Raw genomic sequence first — 16903 nt, 5'->3', positions numbered from 1 at the left:
TCACTGGAGTGCCCAAAAGCACAAGGTGTGCAATACTCAGAGACATGGCCAAGGTAAGAAAGGCTGAAAGACGACCACCACTGAACAAGACACACAAGCTGAAACGTCAAGACTGGGCCAAGAAATATCTCAAGACTGATTTTTCTAAGGTTTTATGGACTGATGAAATGAGAGTGAGTCTTGATGGGCCAGATGGATGGGCCCGTGGCTGGATTGGTAAAGGGCAGAGAGCTCCAGTCCGACTCAGACGCCAGCAAGGTGGAGGTGGAGTACTGGTTTGGGCTGGTATCATCAAAGATGAGCTTGTGGGACCTTTTCGGGTTGAGGATGGAGTCAAGCTCAACTCCCAGTCCTACTGCCAGTTTCTGGAAGACACCTTCTTCAAGCAGTGGTACAGGAAGAAGTCTGCATTCTTCAAGAAAAACATGATTTTCATGCAGGACAATGCTCCATCACACGCGTCCAAGTACTCCACAGCGTGGCTGGCAAGAAAGGGTATAAAAGAAGAAAATCTAATGACATGGCCTCCTTGTTCACCTGATCTGAACCCCATTGAGAACCTGTGGTCCATCATCAAATGTGAGATTTACAAGGAGGGAAAACAGTACACCTCTCTGAACAGTGTCTGGGAGGCTGTGGTTGCTGCTGCACGCAATGTTGATGGTGAACAGATCAAAACACTGACAGAATCCATGGATGGCAGGCTTTTGAGTGTCCTTGCAAAGAAAGGTGGCTATATTGGTCACTGATTTGTTTTTGTTTTGTTTTTGAATGTCAGAAATGTATATTTGTGAATGTTGAGATGTTATATTGGTTTCACTGGTAAAAATAAATATTTGAAATGGGTATATATTTGTTTTTTGTTAAGTTGCCTAATAATTATGCACAGTAATAGTCACCTGCACACACAGATATCCCCCTAAAATAGCTAAAACTAAAAACAAACTAAAAACTACTTCCAAACATATTCAGCTTTGATATTAATGAGTTTTTTGGGTTCATTGAGAACATGGTTGTTGTTCAATAATAAAATTAATCCTCAAAAATACAACTTGCCTAATAATTCTGCACTCCCTGTATACCCATACTGGTTCCCAAATACACTGACTGCTCCTTGTATATCTATGTTGTGCTATATATATATATATATATACATACACACATACATATACACACTGCTCAAAAAAATAAAGGGAACACAAAAATAACACATCCTAGATCTGAATTAATTAAATATTTTTCTAAAATACTTTGTTCTTTACATAGTTGGATGTGCTGACAACAAAATCACACAAAAATTAAAAATGGAAATCAAATTTTTCAACCCATGGAGGTCTGGGGAACGATGAGGTGGCGGACGGTCTCCTGAGGGATCTCCTCCCAGACCTGGACTAAAGCATCTGCCAACTGCTGGACAGTCTGTGGTGCAACGTGACGTTGGTGGATAGAGCGAGACATGATGTCCCAGATGTGCTCAATTGGATTCAGGTCTGGGGAACGGGCGGGCCAGTCCATAGCATCAATGCCTTCGTCTTGCAGGAACTGCTGACACACTCCAGCCACATGAGGTCTAGCATTGTCTTGCATTAGGAGGAACCCAGGGCCAACCGCACCAGCATATGGTCTCACAAGGGGTCTGAGGATCTCATCTCGGTACCTAATGGCAGTCAGGCTACCTCTGGCGAGCACATGGAGGGCTGTGCGGCCCTCCAAAGAAATGCAACCCCACACCATTACTGACCCAATGCCAAACCGGTCATGCTGGAGGATGTTGCAGGCAGCAGAACGTTCTCCACGACATCTCAAGACTCTGTCATGTCTGTCACATGTGCTCAGTGTGAACCTGCTTTCATCTGTGAAGAGCACAGGGCGCCAGTGGCAAATTTGCCAATCTTGGTGTTCTCTGGCAAATGCCAAACGTCCTGCACGGTGTTGGGCTGTAAGCACAACCCCCACCTGTGGACGTCGGGCCCTCATATCACCCTCATGGAGTCTGTTTCTGACCGTTTGAGCAGACACATGCACATTTGTGGCCTGCTGGAGGTCATTTTGCAGGGCTCTGGCAGTGCTCCTCCTGTTCCTCCACAAAGGCGGAGGTAGCGGTCCTGCTGCTGGGTTGTTGCCCTCCTACGGCCTCCTCCACGTCTCCTGATGTACTGGCCTGTCTCCTGGTAGCACCTCCATGCGCTGGACACTACGCTGACAGACACAGCAAACCTTCTTGCCACAGCTCGCATTGATGTGCCATCCTGGATAAGCTGCACTACCTGAGCCACTTGTGTGGGTTGTAGACTCCGTCTCATGCTACCACTAGAGTGAAAGCACCGCCAGCATTCAAAAGTGACCAAAACATCAGCCAGGAAGCATAGGAACTGAGAAGTGGTCTGTGGTCACCACCTGCAGAACCACTCCTTTATTGGGGGTGTCTTGCTAATTGCCTATAATTTCCACCTGTTGTCTATCCCATTTGCACAACAGCATGTGAAATTGATTGTCACTCAGTGTTGCTTCCTAAGTGGACAGTTTGATTTCGCAGAAGTGTGATTGACTTGATATATATATATACACATACATACACACACACAAACACACTGCTTCCAAAATACACACACTGGTGTCTATATATACTCACTACTCCCTCTATACCCAAACTGGTGTCTATATATCCACACTGGCGCCTGCATATCCACACTGGCGCCTGCATATCCACACTGGCGCCTGCATATCCACACTGGCGCCTGCATATCCACACTGGCGCCTGCATATCCACACTGGCGCCTGCATATCCACACTGGACCCTGCATATCCCCACTGGACCCTGCATATCCACACTGGACCCTGCATATCCACACTGGACCCTGCATATCCACACTGGACCCTGCATATCCACACTGGACCCTGCATATCCACACTGGACCCTGCATATCCACACTGGACCCTGCATATCCACACTGGACCCTGCATATCCACACTGGACCCTGTATATCCACACTGGACCCTGTATATCCACACTGGTGCGTATATATCCACACTGATGCGTATATATCCACACTGGACCCTGTATATCCACACTGGACCCTGTATATCCACACTGGACCCTATATATCCACACTGGACCCTATATATCCACACTGGACCCTATATATCCACACTGGTGCTTATATATCCACACTGGTGCTTATATATCCACACTGGACCCTGGATATTCACACTGGCGCCTGCATATCCACACTGGTCACATATGATCGCACTGAGGCCTGTATATCCAAGCTGGTCCATGTGCATTTCCATTGCACACAGTAGACCACACTACTCCATATATACACGCTGCATATCCTCACATTGTTGTCCCCCTTCTTCCCGCAGATCCTGGATGGCAATTACACCCCCGATACCATGTCTCTCGTCTCCTGCTCTGTCTGTGTAAGTGTGGTGAAGCGGAGGGGTGACTTGAAGCTCCTGGGTCCCAATGCACAGCCTACCATGTTCCATTTATAATACTGGTGTCCTCCTATGAGACAGAAGGGTTTAAAGCCCCCCTGGGGCCCAGACGTACCCGCTACCTGTGCACCCCCTGCAACTGCGCAACCAAAACAATAAATTGAATTGCACTCTACCAGTGATGGTGTGTGGTGAGGACGGACGTCAGTTTCACTCCATGTTTCTTGACCGCTTCAACAACCTATAAACCAAGATATTAACAATATTAAGTTTTAAGATATTAAGCAAAGTATAAATCTATACTGAGAAGGTGATCAGAGAACTGCATGGCTACTCCACACAGGGACACATGACTGCAGGATCAGACTACATAGGACTTGTTTGTAGTCTGTAACCATGGAGACACGCAGATCTGCACAGGAGCTGTACACACACTCAACAGTAAGAGAATATTAATCCAGATTTTTGGTTTCATATTTTAACCCGTGATGCACTATGGGAAGAAGACATGGCTTCGGAGGCAGTGTGATGCTCCAGGCAACGTTCTGCTGGCAAACCTTAGGCCCTGGCATCATTTGCATGTGACACGTACCACCTACCTGAACATGGTACAGACAAATGCCTCCATTCATGGTAGAGTATGCCCTTTCAGCAGGATAATTTGAAGGTGATTTGGCCTCCAAATGTTGGATGGAGGCCACACCGAGCAACGTACAGGACTTAAAGGATCTGATGAACGTCTTGGTTCTGGATACTACAGGACACCTTCAGGAGGTCTTATGGAGTCCACGCCTTCGATGGATCAGGTGTGTTTTTGGTGTCACAAAGGCTCTGCTCTGTCTAAGAGGAGAACCCACCCTATCCAGCCTCACATACAACAGAAGGTCTACCTTTTTCGGCTGTACGGGGTCCACAATGGCGGCCTCCTTGGTCTCCTCGTCGATCAGGAGGTACATGTAGTTGTCCGTCAGGGCAGGAAGCAGCTCAATCTTCATGTTGTGCTGAACGACCAGCTTGGTCTTTCGGAAATCTGACTCCACCTGCTTGCTGACGGAGCTGGTCCCTAAATAGGCAAATCCTGGAAGGAGAGAAAGAGAAAGAAATCGGATGACAATTCCAATGCAGGAGCGATAGCCGGAGATTAACGGAATAATCCAGAACGTAACCCTTTCGTGGAGATCTGCCCGTGACGGGGCGGATTCCACCCACGCTGTCAGCAAATTTTTTCCTTTTCTTTGATGAAAGGGTTTACACAGGGGTCAGTGATGGCCACCAATACAGGACGCACACAGCTTCGTGTATTCCAGAGGTCTCAGGGTGGATTTGATCAGTAGTGGTCCAGGTCATGAAAGCCCTACTGATCCCAGAGACGAAGAAGCAGAGCGCTGCGCCCCATCGGCTGTGACCGCCTCATCATAAAGATGTGGTGTATGTCGGTGTCGGCCATGTTAGTTCTCGTTGTGCAATTCCTCTAGTATTCCTGCTAGCAGTTTGCAATGAAGGTGCAGCTGGGAGTTACTAGTTGCACAATTTGACACTATCCAATAAGTGACACACACCCCAATTGGTAATACCCAGCTGGACCGTTATTGCAGAATATAGGCAATTCATTCATAACTTCTAGTGGGAATAACAGAGCATTATCACATCATACAGTTCTAAGAATAGATGCTTCACAATTGTTATTACATGGGGAATGCAAGTAGTTACTAAAACAGACAAGTCAGGAGAGGGGACGGGTCCGGCTCTGCTCTGTCTGACACGTCCCTAATGGACCAGCTTACAACCGGTCACAGATACCGGACCCTGTCTCACATTCTACAAGCAGAGACTGAATCAGACATGTCTATGCATAGCAGAGCTGAGAGAGCTGGCGAGGGGTCTCTAGGTGGCCCTGAGAGATCAACGGGACTGACAACTGGCAAACTGCGACAAACAGGAAAATCCTCATTTATTGCACCTAATACTTCTCACAGCAGAGAGTTTGCTACAATTGCTTCCAGTCTAGGCAATCCTCTGTATGGACTCCTTGCTGACAGTCTGTTACAATGTGACTGCCTAACCCACAGAGGATGGTCCGGACTGGTTACAAGGGTAACACAACCCCTTCAGCTGTGGATGTAAATACGTATGCTCCCATTCACTGACAGCAAGCAGAGATCTTAAAATGATAATGACCTGAAACACAAAAGGAGAAATCTTTGAAATCACCTGTGCTGCTGGAGGATGCGCCTAATGTACGGAGGGGGCCTCGTCGAAATTAGGCACAAATAAAAATAAATGACCCGGGGTCGCTGGTCGGAAAAGTGGCGAGGATGGCGCAGAAATGCCACTCGTGACACAAAAATGTGACATTAAAAAATTTGCAAACACGGGGAAAATTGGAGCAGAGTCTATTAGAAAGTTGCAGAACTTTTCATTGGACAACCAAAACTTTACTTACATAAAACCAGTTACAATTTAAAGGGTCAAGTCATTTAAAGGGGACCTCCCCTCTCGGCAGCGCATGGCACCGGCACAAAGGTTGTTTTGCTGTTTGTCCACAAAAATGCCGTGTCATGATGACAGCTCAGCTTCTCTCTCCTGCCCTGCTTGCAAAGCCAAACACACACAAATGCTGAAATGTAGCAGAGCAGAGTTTGTTATTTGCAACATCTAATAAGAACAGAGTTGTACATTGGACATCCGTGACTCCGGCATCCAAAATCTATTAGTCAATCGTCAATGGCATATAAAGACACCCTTCTTTCTTTTAGGCTCCATTCACACAGCGGGTTATGTGTAGACAGTTTTCAGAGATCTGGCTCTTTCAGCTTTAGCAGCGGGCATATCATTATCAGCAGGACACAGACGTGGCCCTCACCAGCCACGTCATAAGCTACAAGGCCACCTTTTGGGAAATTACAGTAGGGCTGAGTGATTTCAGCAAAAAAAGAAAATAAAATCTTGATTATAATCACGATTATTTTTTTTCTTGCTAAATTAAGGGGGTTATCCCATGATAAATGTAAAAAATGAAAATACGATATCAGTACATGACAACATCTAACAAAGGTAGAACCAGCCCCGTACCGCACGTAAATCTCCCCATTTATTGCTCCAGTGGCTCTGCTAAATTTATTTCAGCTAGGCAGCATTCACTCTCATGGGGTGTGTCCTTTCTACGGGTGGCAGTTGAAGGATAGAACTGCACATGTGCGACCACCTCAGCAAGGTGGACAGAGAAATTAGAAAAATGGCAAACAGCAGGTGGCGCTGTACAGAGAGATTTCATGGAATATCGATACTAAATGGATATACTGAACTTGTAATTACAAAAGTGTTCAGATAAAAAAAAATTCTAATATTTTTCATAGGACAACCCCTTTAACTAAAGATAAAACAAAACAAAACATGTGCACTGAATATGCAGGGGTGTCCTGTATATAGGGAATGTACAGTATAGAGGGGGTGTCCTGTATATAGGGAATGTACAGTATAGAGGGGGTGTCCTGTATAGAAGGGGTGTCCTGTATATAGGGAATGTACAGTATAGAGGGGGTGTCCTGTATAGAAGGGGTGTCCTGTATATAGGGAATGTACAGTATAGAGGGGGTGTCCTGTATATAGGGAATGTACAGTATAGAGGGGGTGCATTGTATAGAGGGGGTGTCCTGTATAGAAGGGGTGTCCTGTATATAGGGAATGTACAGTATAGAGGGGGTGTCCTGTATATAGGGAATGTACAGTATAGAGGGGGTGTCCTGTATAGAGGGGGTGTCCTGTATATAGGGAATGTACAGTATAGAGGGGGTGTCCTGTATAGAGGGGGTGTCCTGTATATAGGGAATGTACAGTATAGAGGGGATGTATTGTATAGAGGGGGTGTCCTGTATATAGGGAATGTACAGTATAGAGGGAATGTACAGTATAGAGGGGATGTATTGTATAGAGTGACTGCACTGTACAGACAGAGTGTCAGATATATACACACTGTATAGAGGAGTGTCCTGTACATAGGGTGTACACAGTATATCAGGGGGTACACTGTACAGAGGGGTGTCCTATATATATATATATATATATATATACACTGGAGCGAGGGGTTAAAAAACACCAAATACAGCCCTCCAACTACAACCTCCCGGACAGCACATAGGGGGCCATGTCCACTGCTATAATAGGCGCCACATCACGTGACAAGCCTCCTACACACAGGCTGTCCCCGCAGGCCAGGTCTTCTCTGGTCGGCTGCTTGCCTGGAAGTGTCCGCTGTGTCTGGCACCAGATGGCGGCCGCTATCAGAGCAGCCCGGCGACAGTCAGTGATCTGCAGCGCTGTGTAAGTGCAGCACGTGCGGGTCTGCCGAGTCCCTGAAGCCCACACCAGGCAGACTGAACAGACCTGCACGTGCTGCGCTGATACAGAGCTCCAGAATAAACTGTAATCAGTAGGAGGATTAAAAAAAATAAAAAATATTGTTGGGAACTAAAAGGGCGGTTTAATTCTTTTACTTCGATTAATCGCCCGGCCTTAACCCCCGGTATTCTCTAGGGGTTGTAGCTTCCTAATACCTGGACATCTACAGGAGAACACTCAGAATGTTTCAGCCTCAGAAATCTCAGAGTAGCGCCAAAGGGGCTTCTCAAACATCGGTGCATAGCCAAAAAACTCTGCACCATTTTCGAAAATAGTCCTCAAAATGAATTCTGGATTACGCCATATAGAAATGTAGTGACTGGACGCTGGCCGATCCGAAACACGTCCCACGTTTCCACAGAATTAGGACTGTGGGAGGGTCTAAGTCTCACGGCCATAATACAGACCCAGCCACAATGTAAAAGAGAGACCAGCACCTCCAAACTATGTATAAAGGGGTGCAGTGCACGCTCCCATAGCTGCAATACACAAGCAAACAAGGACTACAAGTAGCAGCCACTGCTTAATGCACAAAGGCACAGGTGAACGGGGAATACATGAAAGTGCAAACTGCATCCCTGCTGTACTTACTGTATGAGAGGTAGAAGATCAGGCCCATCTACCAGCGACAAGGCGGCTTCTAGCAGACGGGACCTACACTGACAGTCAGGCCTCTCCTGGGCTTTTGGCTTCAAAAATTCAGGGTAATGTAGGATCCAGCTATGAAATCCTCTAATTAAAAGGCACCAGGCAGATGGGAGGGAGAGAAGCCACAATTTAGGGAGCAAGTCATACTACAGAATTCACGCACTACACCAGTCTTACTGGTGCAACCAGTTTGATTTCTATACTGTAAATCTATTTCGGCGTTTACATTGGCTAATCAGGAAAGCTTCTAAGCCATCAACTTCAGAAGTTTCCTGGTTGTTAATGGAAACAGTCAGCAAGCTTGTTCACATACATTTCCCCTAACAGCTTAGCTGTGCTCCTATGATACTGAGGGTAGTTAAAGGGAACCTGTCACTGGGATTTTGTGTATAGAGCCGAGGACATGGGCCGCTAGCACATCCGCAATACCCAGTCCCCATAGCTCTGTGTGCTTTTATGGTGTAAAAAAAAACGATTTGATACATATGCAAATTACCCTGAGATGAGTCCTGTATGTGAGATGAGTCAGGGACAGGAAGGACTCATCTCAGGTTAATTTGCATATGTATCAAATCGTTTTTTTTACACCATAAAAGCACACAGAGCTATGGGGACTGGATATTGTGGATGTGCTAGCGGCCATCTAGCAGCCCATGTCCTCAGCTCTATACCCAAAATCCCGGGGACAATCACTCGAGAGGTGTCATATTTGTTGGCTAAAGCGGACGATCTACAAAATAGACTCAGACAGAACAACCTGAGGCTCATAGGTGTACCGGAGAAAACTGAGGGTACAAATGCTGTGTTATTCCTAGAGAATTGGCTTTTGGATCAGATTCTTTATCCTCCATGTTTGCTATAAAACGTGCTCACAGGGTGCCATTCAGAGCTCCTCCACCGGGTGGCCCTCCAAGACCGCTTCTACTTAAAGGGGTTGCCCGGGTTCATAGCTGAACCCGGACATCCCTCCATTTCCCCCCCGGCAGCCCCCCTGACATGAGCATCGGAGCAGTTCATGCTCCGATGCTCTCCTTTGCCCTGCGCTAAATTGCGCAGGGCAAAGGCATTTTTTGGAGATCCGGTGACGTACCGGGGCTCTCCATGGGGCTGACAGGAACCCCGGTGACGTCACCGGCACTGATGGGCGGGATTTAGCTCTGCCCTAGCCAGTAAAACGGCTAGGGCAGAGCTAAAGCCCGCCCCTCAGAGCCGGTGACGTCACCGAACACACTGCACACTGTATCTCCGGGGTTTACACCTTATAGGGAAGCATACAATTCTATGTTTATTACACGGTTATTGCAGGGATACAGGTCTGATCGAGATGCTGGAATAGTCTGGGAGAGGAACCGGCTGGAAGATGGAACTGTGGATCTACGGGTTTATTGGTCAATTGTTTTATCGCAGTATCGGCTCGCGTTGCCCGCGGTCGCTGGGTATTGTTTTCACCTCACTGCTTTAATCCCCGTGTTATTATGGGTATGAGTTTGTGTTGGAATGTTTTACTTATCAGTTTAGGGGAACCGCACCAAAACCAATAAACTCATCTCTTTAGGACCAGATGGTCTGATAAAGTAGCCCTCTGCATACCACTATGGGGGTTAATGTGATCGCGTGGAATGTAAGGGGTCTTGGTGACGCCGCAAAGATATGCAATATTCGACTCGCTGACACAATTTCAACCGGCCATTTTTTTGTCTTTCGGAGACTCACTTGACCAAGGAGTCCATGGATAGGCCAGGCACACCACTGAGTATACTCCAGTCACGCCATGGGGGTTAGTGTGTTAATACACAAGCAGATTCAGTTCAGTTGCTCCGATTCCAATATAGATCAGTATGGCAGACAGGTCTGCTTGAAATGTACAATATTCCAGGAGACTGTGCTAATAGTAGCGGAGACGGTGCTAATAGTAGCGACATATGTTCCCCCGCCGTACTCGCCGTACATGTATTGACATTTTTGGAGGCGTCACCAAACACTCCCGCGCTTATAATGGGAGACTTTAATATGGTGTTAGATCATAATTTGGATAGACATAGGGAAATCCCCACCTCCGGAAATCCATCCCCAACAAATATGGCCAAGATCCTCACAGGTCTTCGGTACGGGAATATAGAGGAAGAAAATCGCACTGTACGCCGACGACATGTTGATGTTTCTTGATAAACGCAATCCTGATACTAAACTATTGTCATGTTACTCGAGCTCCCATAACTCGCTTTCCCGCATTGACGTAGCGTTAGGAAATCAGCAGATGTTGGGAGTTTGTGTAACGGGCGGAATACTTGCCTAGAAGCATCTCTGATCATCCCCCCATTATGGTGGAACTACGCCTGGATCCTACCACTATTGGAACCAAGGGTCAGTGGAGACTTAACCCTTTCTGGATTACTCTGCTGCAGGACGATGCGGGAATGATGACGGAGATGCAGGAATTCATGTCGTTTAATACTGGATCGCCCTCCGCGGCTGTAGTCTGGGATGCCTTTAAATCCTTCGTCAGGGGGGCATACATCAAACGTATCCAACGACATAAATCCAAAAATAGAGAATTTTTACAGGAATTGCGATCTAGGGTTATAAATACTGAAAATGCATACGTGGAAACTCCCACAGGGGTGAACAGGGCCAGGTGGACCGAAACGCCACGGACGTATAGGGACCACTAACTTGAAGTTGAGAATCGTAAGCGATTTCTCTGGAAACAAAAATATTTTGATGAGGGCGACAGTGCGGGACACATGTTGGCCACGATTATTAAAGCCCAGCAGGGTCCTTCCTATGTGGGATGCATCCAGGATAGTGCGGGTAGTCGGGTATCAGATAGTCAAAGTATTCTGGGAGTATTCTGCAAACTGCTGTATACCACCAGACTACAGCGTACCGGAGACGAGATCAAAACGTTTCTAGAACCCCTGCGTTTACCGGTTTTAACGGCGGAGCAAAGGGATAGTCTGGAGGCACCTTTGAGTCTGGAAGAACTAGAAGCGGTAAAAGGGCTTCCTAACGAGAAGGCACCTGGGGCGGATGGGATTCCTGGGGAATTCTTGAAAAAATATGGAGATTTTATTTTGCCACAACTCCTTACGGTGTTCGAACAGGCGGAATTACACGGCGCCTTACCAAAATCTATGGGTGAAGCCATTATCATTGTACTGCCCAAACCAGGTAAAGATCCCTTGGATCCGGTCTCATATAGGCCCATATCGCTTTTGTGTACAGATGTCAAGCTGCCGGCTAAAGTTTTGGCCAACAGATTGTCTACTGTTATCCTCAGCTTGATTCATGGCGACCAAACGGGTTTTATGCCTGGTAAGTCAACAGCTATTAACATTAGACGGCTGCAGCTTAACCTGCAGATGTCTAGAGACACGATCGGACATAGGGCGGTCCTCTCACTCGACGCGGAGAAGGCTTTCGACAGCGTCGAGTGGAGGTTTCTATGGGAGGTAATGGAGGCTATGGGTTTTGGGCCTAGATATATGAAGTGGGTCCAACTCCTGTACAATCAACCGAGGGCACGGGTGCGTACTAATGGGTTACTGTCAGAACCTTTTGCCATGGAAAGGGGCACACGCCAAGGCTGCCCGCTGTCACCGCTGCTTTTTGCATTGGCCATTGAACCTTTGACCCAAATGGTGCGTAGAGACCCTCAGGTGACGGGAATATAGAGGAAGAAAATCGCACTACGCCGACGACATGTTGATGTTTCTTGATAAAATCTCAATCTCAGTACCTTATGTGAGGAGTCTGATAGAAAGTTTTGTCTCGTATTCGGGACTTTCTATAAACTGGGATAAATCTGTTACGTTACCCATAGACCCTATATCACAGGATGTCAGGGATAAAATACTGCCCCTGCGAGTGGATACGTCCTTTAAATACCTGGGGATAAATATTTCTTACAGGCCACAAGAATTTATCGTGTTAAATCTGAACCCGTTAATAGATAAAAGTGCACAAAAAATAGCTGGTGTAAACTGCCTCTCAGTCATAGGTAGGGACAGTTTGGTGAAAATGGCGCTCATGCCGCAGTTCCTGTATGTACTCCATAACAGCCCAATTCGGATACCGATTAAGTATTTTTATAAAATACAGGGATTATTTAGGTCTTTAATTTGGAACAAAAAATCTCCCAGAATTAGGTTAGAAACGTTACAAAGGGGTAAAGATAACGGGGGGCTGGCAATCCCCAATCCGTGGTTGTATTTTTTTGGGCATCGCAGGCTCAACAATTCCAACCGTGGGGGAAGGACGATGCTTTTAATTCAGTGGATACTTTAGTCTCGCACTTAATGGGGGGTAAGCCACCAAGTTATATTTTGGAGCTCAGCTCAGATACCCGGCCACCAGACAGTCTCCCGAGTATTCTTTTATTCCGTAAAGTTTGGCAAAATTTTTTAAGATATCACAAATATCTCAGGTTGCAATGTGCTCAACTCGCTATGGAATCATAATGGTTTACCTGAGCTTAAAGGGAACCTGTCACCAGGATTTTGTGTATAGAGCTGAGGACATGGGTTGCTAGATGGCCGCTAGCACATCCGCAATACCCAGTCCCCATAGCTCTGTGTGCTTTTATTGAGTAAAAACCCTGATTTGATACATATGCAAATGAACCAGAGATGAGTCCTGTCCCTGACTCATCTCACATACAGGACTCATCTCAGGTTAATTTGCATATGTATCAAATCGTTTTTTTTTTTACACAATAAAAGCACACAGAGCTATAGGGACTGGGTATTGCGGATGTGCTAGCGGCGATCTAGCAGCCCATGTCCTCAGCTCTATACGCAAAATCCCAAGGACAGGTTCCCTTTAAAAAATGATTAGGCTTCGGGACGTGGAGGGATAAAGGAGTGATGTGGTTATCGCAAATTCTATACCAATGGCACCATTAAGAGCTTTGATCGTCTCAAGGAGGTGTTTAATATTGAGAACTCCGGTTTCTATCAATATCTCGCACTGCGACAGGCGCTGGCGGTGCAGGGGAAGGTCACTGACATCACTATAAAAGCTTCTCTCCTAGCGGAACAGATCAGAAGGGGAGGGGACACTAAAGGGGTCTTCTCCACTTTTTATAAAGCGTTGCTCTCATTGTATCGGGACCGCTTCCCTCTAAAAGTTAAGGATGCATGGGGTGCAGATGGGGGACCCTTAACTGACCAGGTTATCACTCCGCGAACCTCAGAGATTATCACAGCTCTATTTGGTCCATAGAGTATATAGGACACCCATGTTTCTTCAGAAGGTGGGACTGCGAGACACTTCTCAATGCCCTAAATGTGGTACTCGTGACGCACATATGATACCTATGCTCTGGGAGTGTACGGCTTGGGGCCCCTTTTGGCAGGATGTCTTAGACATCATTCTTGAAGTATATAATATCAGACTCCAGGCTAGTCCTTTACTTTGCATCCCGGGCCTCCTACAAGACGGAGCAGTGGAGCGAGTAGCTACTGGTAGATTACTATATAATGCCAGAAAACGGATCGCAAGGTATTGGATCAGTACTGAAGTGCCTACAAGGTGGAGGTTATTGCCCGTATGAACGCGCTAATAGAGATGGAGAGAGGGATATATACCAAGAGAAATGCTTTTAAGTAATTAGAATCTATTTGGGGGCAGTGGGTATCAGCGCCAGGGCTACCGTCTGGGCGCCTTTTGCTTATGAGTGAGAGAAGTAACATTCTAAGATGAGGAGTTCAGAGGAAAGGGGGGTAAAACAGAACATGGTCACCAAAGAGGACAAACCCTGGTATTGTTATAACCACGGGTACAGTGAGATAAGGGAATGGTAAAGGTATAATTACTGCATTAGGTGGGGTGCGGTTCAGGGGGGGGGGTGTTAAGGTTTGTTTCCATTTGTATGTAAATGTACAATTATCTTGTATTTCTTCTCTATAGGTGTATTATCTGATACCCAAACCGGATGTGTATACCTCCGATTTACTAAGGCATATATTTATACAATTTATGTCTATGAAAATAATAATAATAATAAAAAAAAAGATCTGATTTGAAAAATAAATGAAGACTAGAGAGGTGCAGCTACTACACATTATGCCACCCCACACCATAAACCTAGGATCGGTGTAATGTTCCCTTGTGAAGGCCTCTTTATGGCGTTGTCCACGTGGTCTCAAGACCAATCAGTGGCTATCATTGCGTCCACGACAAGAGAGGGGCTCATCAGTGAAGACAGAGCTCCATCCCAGCCTCCACTGCCATCTTGCTGTGCACCATGATAGCGGTGATGCGAGATCAGTGGACGTCTGGCTCGTAGTCTAATCCTGTGCAGACGCCTTCAGATGGTTTGTGTAGACACTGTTTGCCGCCCTAGTTTTGGGGTGTGAAGTCCAATGTCATTTGCAGTACAGAAATGATCACTACGCACCATTCTTCTGATCAGATGACATGTCCATGCCGAGCTTCTCCTCGGTGCACCACCTCTTGCTGTCATTCCAGTTCCTCGTTCTTCTTCCAATCACTGGGACACGCAACGTTGACCAGTGCTGACATTTCCGGCCTAGGCACGTAGCGATCTGCAGGAGTGATCAACCAAGGTCTCTCACATCGAGGATTCTCTCAGTCTGTGACAAGTGGCGATAACCGACCTGTCGATGAGCGGAGGCTTCACACAATCATCCCACATGACTTGAGCCGTTTTTGAGGTTTCACGTGGCTAAAAAAAATTTGCTTTTGATCTGGCTTTTATGCCCCTCCCACATGCCATGGATTGGAGCTGGGTGCTGGAAAATTTCATAATTTGCAGATTAGTGGCTTAGCTGTAGCTCTGACACCAGCTACTTCCTCCGATTTGCATGACCTTATGGCTCATGCTTCTTGGTGTTGCAGTTTCAATGTTCAGGAGTGTAATCTGTTACAATGTGTAAGAGGTAGAAAAAGAGCCCCCCTCTTCCTGAAGAGGTGAGAAGAAGTGCCGCTCAAATGCCTAAAAGTGATTCTTGGCACCATCTTGAGGAGTTTGGGCATGAGCCCGCATACTGGGAGGAGAGGAGATCTCGCCTCCTGCGTGTACATGTCCGCCAGCAAGGGGTGTGCTGCTGCAAAGCCAAGCCAGTAAGACCCCGAAGATAGCCCAGAAGATGCAGCCTAAGACAGGCGCAGGAGGAGAGGCAGTCTTCTTCCTGCATGTGTGCATTTTTAGGAGTAGCACAGTAGTGTCAAATGGACCATGCAGACCAGACCTGTGCTGACACCTGCGGGGACAAGGAGTGGCACTGGTCAGGGCACTGCAAAATGTGAGATGACCTGCAGAGGAGACACCTGCAGAAGATGAGATAACCTACAGAGACATCTGCAAAAGATAGGACGTCCTGCAGAGGAGACGCCTGCAGAAGGTGAGATAACCTACAGAGGAGACGCCTGCAGAAGAGGAGATGACCTGCAAAAGAGACGCCTCCAGAAGAGATGACCTACAGATGGGACAGTTGCAGAAGATGGCCGGCAGATAACACGTCACCAGTGACTACTGGAGCGTGGGAGCCCCCGTCCCCATAATATTCCAGGTAAGAAGCTGGATCCGTGGGAGAAGAGGCAGCTGGGAAAGACAAGGTTAGTGCCATCGGGTCAAGGAGAAGCACAGATTCTGGCCCCTGCGTCAGCCCCAGTGGATTTGGAGGGGCAGGTGAAGTATAGTGACTTCCTGCCAGTGGGGCCAGCTACAAGGAGAGAGGGACCCCAAGTTAAGGGACCCGAGGCCTGTAATATTGCCCCGGATCAGGAAGGTCCCTCTTAGGACTGTACCTTTGGGAGAAGCACAAGCGTACTATGCCTTCGCACTAAGTGACGCAACCGTCAAGCACGTGGACCTGTGAGTTTCGCAGTGTTTTCTGTATACCGTATCCATGGAGACACGCATGTCTGAATATGTACAGTAAACTGCTTGTGGGCCCCCCCCCCCCAGCATTATTTCTGAGATCCAACTTCACTGACAGCAAACAGATGTTAGGACTGAACTCCAGAGAGATTAGAAAGTTGCCGAGCTTTTCCTTTAAGTGATTACCCGAGTGACCACGTCACCCCACTCTAATGCCAGCACAATAATCATGAAGTCCCTGGACAGAAGCATAGCCCTGGCACGGTGGGGACATTATAATATGCATCTGGGCATTATAACATTACACACACTGGACCTTCTGCCTCATGTGCCCACCTACCCACTCCACTGCCGGCCGCAGCTCCCAGGAAGGACAGTGCGCACCACAGCCTCCTACTGCACCCAAACATCATCCTGCCGAGGGGGCTGGATGCACAGTGCACTCACTGCAAGCGACGACCCCGCCCCCGCAGCCTGCTTTACCTGCTGACAGCCCGCCAATCAGCGCTCAGCGCGGTGCTATGCCAGCCAGCCGACGCTGCCAACCAACGTCTACGTCATCACGTTCTA

General features: G+C 47.2%; 1 protein-coding gene across 3 annotated transcripts in view; it reads right to left on the bottom strand.

The window, feature by feature from the left end:
* Positions 1 to 16815, bottom strand: part of LOC121008201 (hydroxyacylglutathione hydrolase, mitochondrial) — a 43571-nt gene extending 26756 nt beyond the window's left edge. For 2 of the 3 annotated variants that reach the window (XM_040440608.1, XM_040440611.1), the window contains exons 1-3: positions 16674 to 16815; positions 4332 to 4519; positions 3618 to 3682 (exon numbers count right to left, since the gene is read on the bottom strand). In XM_040440608.1, the coding sequence (XP_040296542.1) occupies positions 3618 to 3682; positions 4332 to 4519; positions 16674 to 16746 (326 nt within the window). In that variant the 5' untranslated portion in view covers positions 16747 to 16815. Of the gene's footprint in view, positions 1 to 3617; positions 3683 to 4331; positions 4520 to 16669 lie in introns of all 3 variants that reach the window. The other variant, XM_040440609.1, reaches the window with a different exon arrangement.
* Between the last annotated feature and the right edge of the window lie 88 nt (positions 16816 to 16903).

Source organism: Bufo bufo, chromosome 7 (assembly GCF_905171765.1).
Source record: "Bufo bufo chromosome 7, aBufBuf1.1, whole genome shotgun sequence".
Classification (NCBI taxonomy): Eukaryota; Metazoa; Chordata; class Amphibia; order Anura; family Bufonidae; genus Bufo; species Bufo bufo.
This window is presented reverse-complemented; position numbering and strand designations above follow the sequence as displayed.